A 12061-nucleotide genomic window follows, 5' to 3' on the forward strand; every position below is an offset into this window, starting at 1 on the left:
ATGCTCAATGTATCCCCATCAGAGGTGAGCTCACCTCTTCACCAGGGCCAAAAAACATTCCTAAACGATAAGCATAATGTAATGCCTAGAATATGCCTATAATGATAATTTCAACTCTGAACAGAAACAGCACCATGCGCAATTTTAAACCCCTTGTGAAAAATTATTGATACATCTTCCCCTGTTGTCTTTTGTCTCTGAAAAGTCCTATTTTGGAAAGAATGGACCTGCAGGAAAATGTTATTTCCTTGCAGACCAAAAAAAAGGGATAACCTATATATATAAACTATATATATACAGTATGAAGTATGTATATATTACTTTGATAAGTCTGTTCACAGTGTTTTACATTATATTTGTTTTATCATGAGCATTAATAATATACTTTTTAAACATTTCATTCATTGTTGTTTTTGTTGACTTTAATGATTGAATCCGCTGTTTCAGTATTGCAAGTGTCCAGGATCACGGGAAGGAGTGATCAGGAAGCCCACTGCTGCAACTTTGCCCTGGTATGTCCTCATGGATGAGGTGCTGGGACAGAAGCAGTCCATTGCTCCGCCTGACCTTATCGCCTTCATCCCTGAGGACAGACCTGGGTCAAGTTCAGCAGTGTGTGAAGTGGAGGATGAAGAAAGACCTCAGAGGAGGCAACAGAAAAGGAAGAGGGATGGGGAGGGTGAAGTGATCGACCTCCTCAGGGAAGACATGAGGCAACAGAGAGAGGCGGAGGAGAAGGGGGATGGAGAGATGAAAGTTGTGTCCATAAAAAATATTATATAATAATAATAATAATGAAAATATTTTTTGATAAGAAATACACTGTTAAATAGTAGTATGTTGTATTTTAATATTTTAACATTAAAAGCTATATATGTATATACTGTAGATATACTGTATATTCATGTGAGAGGTCAGGTGTCAGTTAATGTGTTAATACACACATGTACATCCAAAACCTGGCTTATAACAGCATTTATTTTCAAAACAGGCATAACTTGATGAAACTTGATAAACTTTTTTTTCATTTTTTCATTTTCACAACAGTGATGCATAAAAAGTGATCAGAAGCAATGAAAATGAGGCTGCAATATGTACAGATATTGTTCTTAAATATGCAAGGATTATGTTTACATTGGTTTAAAGAAAGTGTCAGTGTCATTGGATATTTGAGCATTTATGTTGTTCTTGCCATAATGACTTTATAATTAGCTGTTTCTATGAAAGCAAGACGATTCAAATGAATTTGTACAGCACATCATTCATTCACAGCAGGAACTCAGTGTGTTTAACAGAAATAAAAAGAGGCAGATGTGTTATATTCTGTAGTTTTCACTGGTCAGTCACAATTAATTTGACAAGTGTTTCTCATACAAACCGCAAAGAACAAAGTTTCTCAGAGCAGCAAAAAACTTTTCATCCCTGAGGCCGTAAATGAGAGGACTCAAACACCTCGCAGCGAGAATGAACACGATGTAATTAAAGTACATGAGCTTAACATAGACCACCGGGTTAATCTTAAGCACAGCAGCTTCAATGAAAGAACTCCACAGCTGGAAAAGACAGAGGAACAACTGAAAGCCATGAAGAACCACAGTTCTGAGGCCTTTCCATGATGACTTCCTGTTCTGTCCTGATGCAGCTCTGGCCACCTTCATTATTTTAAAGTACGAGAACATGATTACGATACACATGTTCAGGAAGTAAAACTGATTTATTGCAGACCTGAGATGACCCTGCCAGGCGTGGATGATGAAGCTCTCCAGCACACATAAGAACCTCTGGGTGTAGTGACTGTGGCTCGCATTCGCAAAGACGCTGGAGAGAAAAATCACATCGGGGAGAAAGCTGATGCCATGAATGATGAGGATGCAGTGCAGAGCGTTGTGTTTGGAGCACAGCTCTCCATGTCGCAGTGGCATGCAAATGGCCACGAAGCATTCCAATGTCATCGCTGTCAGAGTCACTGGAGTGACTAAAGCGTAAAAAGAACTAGACCAATGCAGGGCAATACACACTGACACCGGTACGGGGAATTGAAAGTACATTAAAAGGAGCATAACATCACTCACGATTAAGATTATACAATCAGACATGAGAGTCAGTGCAAAGAAGATGTAGCGCATGGATGTGTAGAAGAAATCCTTCATGAAAAAGACTGTGATCAGCGAAAAGTTGATGCAAAGGAAAAGTGAAATGAAAAATTGAACTGTAATTAAGTCATCGTTTGCGTACAGTGTAGAGTTATTGGCTGACATTTTCTGTAGTTTTCAGTTAAAGCCAAATGTGCATTTTTAAAGAAACACAGATACAAGTCAATTATCTCCAACAAAAGATACAAAATATTCAATAATTCAATTCAATAAATGTCAATTTGAATCAACAGGTTAAAACTGATTATAAAAACATGCACATCATTTTAGTTTCTCATGTGTAAATACAATTAATCTGGAGACTCAGTTTACCAAACCGTTCTCAGTTTACCAAAACCGTTCCTGAAAAGTGGTTCACAGTCAGTGTTTCCTGCTGAGCTCTGTGCAGCACAGTGAGCAACAACTGTGTGTGAAGACTTTATAACAGTAACTGCAACACATCACAAGTTTATTCACCAGTGTTGTCATCAACGACAAACCTCACAGGTGATGGTTACTACAGTTACTGTGTTTGTGAGTTAGAGAAACATTTTTTTAGTTCCCATTCACCGTTTACATCATACATTTGGATGACGAAACATTTTTAGGTTACTTTCAACAGCAGAGATTATATTTTGAACAATACAATAACAGCCCAACAGAACAGAAGTCTCTCCCTGCACCAACCTCCTCATGTAGCCAACATTCTCTTTATTCTTTCAAGTCAAAACTGTCGAACCACATAATGCTAAATTGTGAACGCATTTTACAACTCTTCTACACGTCAGCTTGTTTGTGAATCCATTCGTATCCGAGCCCTCACACGACGCTACAATATTTTCTTTGGAAATACCTGGTATAAAAATTTTGAAAACCAATAAACAAAACAACTGATAAATCAGTTTTGTTGTTCCAAAACAGTTGGAGACAGGCTCGCGTGAGCATTTTACCAGATCCCCACAGATCCAAAGAGTGAGCGGTGGTGAATCGCTGCTAGGAAATGAGCTCACAGCGAGCAGAAGAAGCCTGAGTGATGGGAACAAACACAAGTAACAGATTTCATGGTCAACTCTTGGTAAATCATTGACTGGATTTACCAAGAGCTCGTCTGCACAGCAACATTAACACAGCAGTTATTTACATTACACTGCTTGTTGCTCATGCTAACATAATTATTGCTACGGTATGCTAACGCAACACCGTCTCCCAATTAAGGCACTGGACCCTACAGGGTGTCGGCTAGATTCGTCGGCTGGATGTCGTCTAAATGCATCACAGTACAGCGACATAGGCTGTCCCAATTCAAACGGTCTACTTCGACTCCTTCGTATGTGGCCGACGTTAGCTTGGTTGGGAAGGACAGGTCTAAAAGATAAGCATAATGTAATGCCTAGAATATGCCTATAATTATCATTTCAACTCTGAACGGAAACAGCACCATGCGTAATTTAAAACCCCTTTGGGAAACATTACTGATGCATCTTCCCCTGTTGTCTTTTGTCTCTGAATAGTCCTATTTTGGAAAGATTGGACCTGCATTAAAACATTACTCCCTTGTAGGCAAAAAAAAAGGGGATAATAAAAAATATATATATACAGTTTGCATACAGTATTGTAGCGTGTTGTGTCGGAGACAGGGGACAACAACTGCGTCTCCACACCCACTGTCACAGTGAACCGGATCCTTCAACCTCCGCAGCCGCCGTCATATGAGACCAAACAGGCAATAGATGATCTCCGGAGCTGCAACGGTTTGGAAAACTCGGCTCGCCTGGCCCTTGCCAAGTGAGTGGTGGCAGAGGAGAAACTCAGAGGCTAGAGTCATTGAGCCATCCACTAGACCCTGGGAGGCTCCGGTGGTTTTGGTTAAAAAGAAAGACGGCGCCTGGTGGTTCTGTGTAGATTACCGCCGCCTCAACAAAGTCACTCGTAAAGACTCCTACCCACTGCCCCGGTTGGATGATGCCCTCGACTGGGTTGCAGGGTCCAGTTGGTTCAGCACCCTTGACCTTCAGAGTGATTATTGGCAAGTGGAGTTGGCACTGGATGCACACCCTAAGACCGTCTTCTCTATTGACCAAGGGCTATGGCAGTTCAAGGTGATTCCCTTTGGCTTTTGCAATGCTCTGGCTACCTTTGAGTGCATAATGGAGAGGGTCTTGGCGGACATTCCCCGGCAGCAATGTGTGGTCTACCTGACGATCTCCTCATCCATGCAACCAACTTTGAGGCTGAGCTTTCCAACATTGAGGCAGTTTTTGGCGCCATTAGTTGAGCCGGATTACGCCTTCATCCCAAGAAGTGTCACCTGTTTCAGCGGGAGACATTCTTCCTGGGACATTTGGTCAGTGCTGCAGGGGTGTCCACCGATACGCCCAAGGTTGCAGCAGTGAGCAATTGGCCCCTACCACACAATAACGGGAGCTACGGAGTTTCCTGGGCCTTGCTACATATTACCAATGTTTTTTGAAGGACTTTGCCACTATTGCCAGCCCCTTGCACCGGTTGACACAGAAAGGACAAGTGTTTTGCTGGAGTGAGGATTGTGCCCATGCTTTCGCACATCTCCTGTTAGCACTCACCAGTGTTGGCCTACTCAGGAAGGGGAGCATGGTGAGCAGGTGGGCTGTGTCACCCGTCGAGAGCTGCTGGCTGTGATCCTAGACCTCCGCCACTATCGACCATATATCTATGGGAAAAAGTTCCTCTTGCGCACCGATCATGCATCGATCGCCTGGCTCCTCAATTTCAAAGAGCCTGAAGGACAACTTGCAAGATGGCTTTAGATACTTCAGGATAATGACTTTCAACTTTATGATTCGCCACCGGGCCGGGCGACTGCACACAAATGCTGATGCATTATTTTGACACCTATGTGTGGAAGAAGACTGTCGGCAGTGCTAGCGTGCGGAGGAGCGGGGTGCAGTTACTCCTCGGATGGCTGCTCTGCGAAGTCCCTCAGCAGCTGGTGGCGGGCCTCCTTTGGCCTCCATCAGGCCCCATGGACCTGGACCCTGACCGGTTTCGGCATGACCAGAGGCAATACCCTACTCTCTCCCCTGTCTTGGGCTGGGTGGGGGCGGGTCAAAGGCCGAGCTGGACAGCTGTCTGCCCTTGACACAGAGACCGAAGCCCTGTACTCCCAGTGGTCTGCACTTACCGTACATGACGGATTTCTACACCGCCGCTGGAAAACCCCTGATGGCATTCGTGAAGTCTTCCAGCTGTTGGTGTCCCACGGGCTTTGCGACACTGTTCTCCAGCTGGTTCATGGTTCAGTGGGTGCAGATTATTTTGGGGTCACCAAGACTCATCGTTTACGGTCACGGTTATACTGGCCAGGATGCGGTCAAGATGTAGAAATCTTTGTGCATCAGTGTTACACCTGTACTGCCAAAAAGGGACCAACCCAGCGCTCACATGCTCCCCTACAGCAATATCAGGTGGGGGCTCCCATGGAGCGGGTGGCTGTTGACATCCTTGGTCCATTCCCTGTCACTGAACAAGGTAACTGTTACATTGTGGTTGCCATGGACTATTTTATCAAGTGGCCTGAAGCTTATGATCAGAGTGCGGCCACCACTGTTAAGTGCCTGGTGAACCAGAACATCTGGTTCATACAGAACGGCTGTACAGAACGGCTGTCCAGGAGTCCACCAAATGCACCCCTGCAGCTCTCATGTTCGGACGAGAGCTACACACCCCTGTGGATCTGGTGTTCGGACTACCTTCGGAACCAGAGGTGGCAGGTGCGCCCAGCCTGTACTACTATTATCATCTCCGGGAACGGCTGCGAAGTGTGCACAAGATGACCAGGCCGGCACTTACGGATGCTGGATGCCGACAGAAACACACATATGACTCTCACTCCAAGGGCCAGGTGTGGGTCTACAGTCCGGAGAGGAAGAGGGGCCTCTCACACAAACTAATGAGCCATTGGACTGGTCCTTGTACTGTCAGATGTGGTGAACCGGGTGCGACTGATCAAGAGGAACAGGGTCGTAGTACTCCACCGTGACCGGCTGGCGCCCTACCAACCACTGGTGCCATCTGAAGAAGAGAACAACCAGATCTCACCACAGAGGCTACGGGGCGGCCCCAACGACATATTCACCCTCCCCAACATCTTCAAGACTTTGTGGTGGACACAGAGGTTGCTGGGGACACCTAACAGCTAGGTGGGAGCTGTGTAGCGTGGGGACTGGGTTTTCCCAGCATGCTTTGGGGCAGATATCAGCTGAGTCTGTGTGATGTTATAGTGGTTATTTCGCTGAGTTATCTGTGTGTGTAGTATGTGCATGTTCATGTTCTGTGGCTTGTTCTTTATTGTTATTCAAAGACAGTTATGTGGAACCATGACTCAGGTTCGTCATTGTTTTCATGACTCCCCATTCTGTGTACAATACAGCCTTCAATAAAATGTTCCTTTGAATGCAAAGTTCGATGTCCGTGTCCTTCTTGCCATCTTAAAAGAAAACCATGTCACAGTATGTAGTATGTATGTATTACTTAACTTTACATTAAGTATGTTCAGTGTTTGACATTATATTTGTTTTATCATGAGCATTAATAATATACTTTTTAAACATTTCTTTCCTTGTTGTTTTTGTTGACTTTAATTTAAAAAAAAAACTTAGGATTGAAAGTGTCACTGCTGCCTGTCCTTATCAACTTCATTGATTGATAACTCCTCTTAATTTTCCTTCAGCTTCATTTACAACTTGCAGAACGATAACTTCACACAGGTTAACGTGAGGTGACGTGGGGCCCCTTTAGGGAGGTTTCCTACAGAGATGTCATTGCAAATCAACCATTGTTGTTTAATGGGGACGGGGATGCGGATGGTCACTGATGGATTTAGGCTCTGAGTGTCGGCTGCCCGCTATCGGTTCGGGGCCCCAAGCAGTTGCCTGCCTTGCCTGTTCATAAACTGCACGTCTACCGGTAGCGCAATGAAAGTGAGAAAGTGCGTTAATGATTAATGCATTAATTCCACAATTTAATCATCCTAATTTAATTTTGACAGCCCTAATTTTTTGATAATGAATACACTGTTAAATAGTAGTAACTTGTATTTTAATATTTAAACATTAAAAGCTATATATGTATATACTATAGATATACTGTATATTCGTGTGAGAGGTCACGCTAACTCAGTGAGTAATGGTGTCAGTTTATATATTAATACACACATGTACATCAAAAACCTGGCTTACAACAGCATTTATTTCAAAACAGGCATAACTTCAGAAGTTGGTCTTAATGTTTGTACATTCACAATATTCTCCCAACAGTGATGCATGAAAAGTGATCACAAGCAATGAAAAGAGAGATCCTGCAGCTGAGGTTGAAATATGTACAAATATTGTTCTTAAATCTGCAAGGATTATGTTTTCATTGATTGAAAGAAAGTTTCAGTGTCATTGGATATTTGAGCATTTATGTTGTTCTTGCCATAATGACTTGATAATTAGCTGTTTCTATGAAGGAAAGACAATTCAAATGAATTTGTACAGCACATCATTCATTCACAGCAGTAACTCAGTGTGTTTTACAGAAATAAAAAGAGGCAGACGTGTTATATTCTATAGTTTTCACTGGTCAGTCACAATTAATATGACAATTGTTTTTTATACAAACCACAAAGAACAAAGCTTCTCAGAGCAACAAAAAACTTTTCATCCCTGAGGCCGTAAATGAGAGGACTCAAACACCTCGGAGAAAGAATGAACACAATGTAATTAAAGTACCTGACTTTAATGTAGACCATCGGGTAAATCTGAAGCACAGCGGCTTCAATGAAAATACACCACAGCTGGAAAAGACAGAGGAACAGCTGAAAGCCATGAAGAACCACAGTTCTGAGGCCTTTCCATGATGACTTCCTGTTCTGTCCTGATGCAGCTCTGGCCACCTTCATTATTTTAAAGTATGAGAACATGATTACAATAAACATGATCAGGAAGTAAAACTGACTTATTGCAGACCTAAGATGACCCTGCCAGGTGTGGAAGATGAACTTCTCTGCAAAACAAATGTCGCTTTTTGTGTAAAAGCTGTGGCTCGCAGAAGCAAAGAAGATGGAGACAGAAACCATCCAGGGCAGAGCGCTGACACCATGAATGATGAGGATGCAGTGCAGAGCGCTGCGTGTGGAGCACATCTCTACGTGTCGCAGTGGCATGCAAATGGCCACAAAGCGTTCCAGCGTCATCGCTGTCAGAGTCACCGGAGTGACAAAAGTGTATAAAGACACAGCCACATACACAATAAGGCACAATGACATATGTATGTTCAATTCAAAGTGAAAGAAAAGGAGCAGAACATCACTCAGGATTAAAATCACACAATCAGACATGAGAGTCAGTGCAAAGAAGATGTAGCGCATGGATGTGTAGAAGAAATCCTTCATGAAAAAGACTGTGATCAGCAAAAAGTTGATGCAAAGGAAAAGTGATATGAGAACCTGAACTATAATCATCTTGTCGTCTATCACACGCACTGAAGAGTCATTGGCTGCAATTTATTGTGGTTTTCAGTTAAATCCAAATGTGCATTTTTAAAGATACACAGATACGAGTCATTTAGCTCCAACAAAAGATCTAAAATAATTCAAGAGCTCAATAAATGTCATTTTGAATCAACTGGTTAAAATTGATGATAAAAACATGAGCATCATTTTAGTTTCTCCAATACAATAAATCCAAAGACACAAGACTCAGTTTACCAAACCCTTCCTGAAAGGTTGTTCACAGTCAGTGTTTCCTGCTGAGCTCTGTGCAGCACAGTGAGCAACAACTGTGTGTGAAGACTTTATAACAGTAACTACAACACGTCGCAAGTCTATTCACCAGTGTTGTCATCAACGACAAACCTCACAGGCGATGGTAACTATAGTAACCGTCTTTTTGAGTAAATAAAAGTTTTTTTCCCCACTCACTGTTTACGTCACGTTTGAGTTTACGAAATATTTCAGGACCTCCTTATTAAGGATATTTAAAGGGGACATATGTTACATATAAACAATAGCAGCCTTTTACATTTTAAACTGCCATTAAACTAATACTAATGTGTAAATGTTACATGGTTAAAGGTAGAATAGACAGGTTTTTATTTTTATGTTAGAATATGCATAAAGCATTCTTAATATTTGCATAGATGCAGTAGATGTTTTCACCACTGCTACTTACAGGCTGGATTGAGAAACCTGGTGTTTTTGAGTAAGCCATAATTCTCCTGCCAATGTTCTTAGACTCTTGTACAGTACTTTGACAGTGAGCTGACTTTCTTCAAAAAAACAAAAAGTATCTAGGAATGACTTGACATTTCCCATCATAATAGTTGAAAGTATTTGCAAACCTCTTAAATAGTACTATGTTGTATTTTAACGTTTTAACATTAAAAACTATATATGTATAAACTGTAGATATAATGTATATTCATGTGAGAGGTCAGGTGTCAGTTTATATATTAATACACACGTGCATCCAAAACCTGGCTCATATCAGCATTTATTTTCAAAACAGGCATAACTTCACAAGATGGTCATAATGTTTGTACATTCACAATATTTTCACAACAGTGATGCATAAAAAGTGATCACAAACAATGTGTCACGATCCACACTCTCACCCACACTCACTTTCACATTCCAAGCACATTCCTGGTGTTTTCCCTGCTTCCTGGTCTTCTCTCTCTCTCTCTGCAGGAGGCGTGATTGACCTACATTCAGAATGACGCTGGTGATCTCTCCACCTGCACGGCTCCACCCCAGCTCAGTTCTCGTTCACCGTTCGATCTTTCCTAATAGATCGAAACATTACGAACTGACCATAAATGGACCCTGCAGACAGAGAAGCAGTCAGGCAAACGTTAGCAGCTCAAGGCGAAGTCATCGGTAGACATGACATCTTATTATCGGACATCGTATCATCTGTTAAAGAGCTAGCTGCTAGCCTTAATTCGCTGCTTTATCCGCTTTCACCCACTTCTCCACCGATCTACGCCATTCCTTCCTCTTCGGCTTCCGTCGTGTCTGCACGGGAACCCTACGTTCCCATACCTGAACGTTTCTTCGAGGAACTTAACAAATGCTCTAGTTTTTTGTTTCAATATTCTCTCGTGTTTGACTTGCAACCTGTTCCCGAGGTGTATCACGACTTGGGAGAGGCGTTCTCCAAGGACCGGGCCCTCTCACTGCCGCCCCATCATCCTTACGACTGCGGCATTGACCTCCTTCCCGGTGCAACCTTACCTTCTAGATGCCGCTCCAATTTGTCAGGAACTGAGAGGCAAAGTATGGAGAATTATGTGAATCAGTCCTTGGCTGCCGGACTGATTCGTCCCTCCTCCTCTCCCGTCGGTGCAGGGTTCTTCTTTGTCCAGAAGAAGGACGGCTCACTGAGACACTGCATTGACTACAGGGGCCTGAACGATATCACTGTAAAGAACTGATACGCCCTTCCCCTGTTGGACGCCGCTTTCAGTCCCCTGAGTAAGGCGCGACTGTTCTCCAAACTGGACTTACGCAACACCTACCACCTTGTCCGAATCCGAGAAGGTGATTAATGGAAGACGGCTTTCAACACTCCTATGGGGCACTTCAACGCACATATGACTCCTGCTCTAAGGGCCAGGACTTTACTCCCGGGGCGCAGGTGTCGGTCTACAGTCCGGAGAGGAAGAGGGGCCTCTCACCCAAACTAATGAGCCATTGGACTGGTCCTTGTACGGTCCTTGAGAGACTGTCAGATGTCGTGAACCGGGTGCGACTGATCAAGAGGAACAGGGTCGTAGTGCTCCACCGTGACCGGCTGGGACCCTACCAACCACTGGTGCCATCTGAAGAAGAGAACTCAGGCTCACCTCAGGTCATCAACTTGCCGGATCTCACCACAGAGGCTACGGGGCGGCCCCAACGACATCTTTACCCTCCCCAACATCTTCAAGACTTTGTGGTGGACACAGGGGTTGCTGGGGACACCTAACAGCTAGGTGGGAGCTGTGTAGCGTGGGGACTGGGTTTTCCCAGCATGCTTTGGGGCAGATATCAGCTGAGTCTGTGTGCTGTTATAGTGGTTATTTCGCCGAGTTCTCTGTGTGTGTAGTGTGTGCATGTTGACAGTTATGTGGCACCATGACTCAGGTTCGTCATTGTTTTCATGACTCCCCATTCTGTGTACAATACAGCCTTCAATAAAATGTTCCTTTGAATGCAAAGTTCAATGTCCGTGTCCTTCTTGCCATCTTAAAAGAAATCCATGTCACAGTAAGTAGTATGTATGTATTACTTAAAGGTACAATATGTAGTATTTATGGGTTTATATAACCCAAAATCCACTTTTTTATACATATTATGTGCTCCTGCATTGTCTAGTCGCTGTATAATAGTTTTTGTTTCATTTTCGTAGTGTTTCAAAAAGTCATGTTAAATAACATGACCGCGGTTGCATAGCCACTGTTAGCAGCGAGACGCCATGTCTCTACTGGAGCCTGTAAGGACAAACGCGAGAGAAAAAATCAAGCGTCTCTTTACTTGTAGCGGAAGTCCCGCCTCCTCTCTCTCCGCTTCGTCTGCTACGGCCACGGTAGCTCCGCCCTCTCCCTCACCTCACGAACCTCATCTGCTGACACGGAGAAAGACGACGAGGACGACATTTGACCAGCTGCGGATACCGTAGCGCTCAGGGAAGGGAGGGGGTGAGCAGAGCAGCAGGTCTTTGTCGTAAATTTCAGCCTCTCCTCTCGATGGCACTATAAACTACTTATTTCCCCTTTAACTTTACATTAAGTATGTTCAGTGTTTGACATTATATTTGTTTTATCATGAGCATTAATAATATACTTTTTCAACATTTCTTTCATTGTTGTTTTTGTTGACTTTAATGATTGAATCATCTGTTTCAGGATTGTAAGTGTCACTGCTGCCT

General features: G+C 43.4%; 2 protein-coding genes across 2 annotated transcripts; both read right to left on the bottom strand.

The window, feature by feature from the left end:
- Nucleotides 1–1349: 1349 nt before the first annotated feature.
- Nucleotides 1350–2258, bottom strand: LOC310925190 (odorant receptor 131-2-like; the record flags this gene model as incomplete). The annotated part of the gene is made up of 1 exon (XM_083887072.1): nt 1350–2258. The coding sequence occupies one exon, from the start codon at nt 2256–2258 to the stop codon at nt 1350–1352; it is 909 nt and encodes a 302-aa protein (XP_083743198.1).
- A 3830-nt stretch (nt 2259–6088) lies between these two features.
- LOC310925191 (odorant receptor 131-2-like) lies at nt 6089–8520 on the bottom strand (the record flags this gene model as incomplete). The annotated part of the gene is made up of 2 exons (XM_083887073.1): nt 6089–6182; nt 7754–8520. 2 exons carry the CDS (start codon nt 8518–8520, stop codon nt 6089–6091), a joined length of 861 nt encoding a protein of 286 aa, XP_083743199.1.
- Nucleotides 8521–12061: the final 3541 nt, after the last annotated feature.

The sequence above is a fragment of the Microchirus variegatus genome (genome assembly GCF_963457635.1).
Source record: "Microchirus variegatus genome assembly, chromosome: 3".
NCBI classification, from domain to species: Eukaryota; Metazoa; Chordata; class Actinopteri; order Pleuronectiformes; family Soleidae; genus Microchirus; species Microchirus variegatus.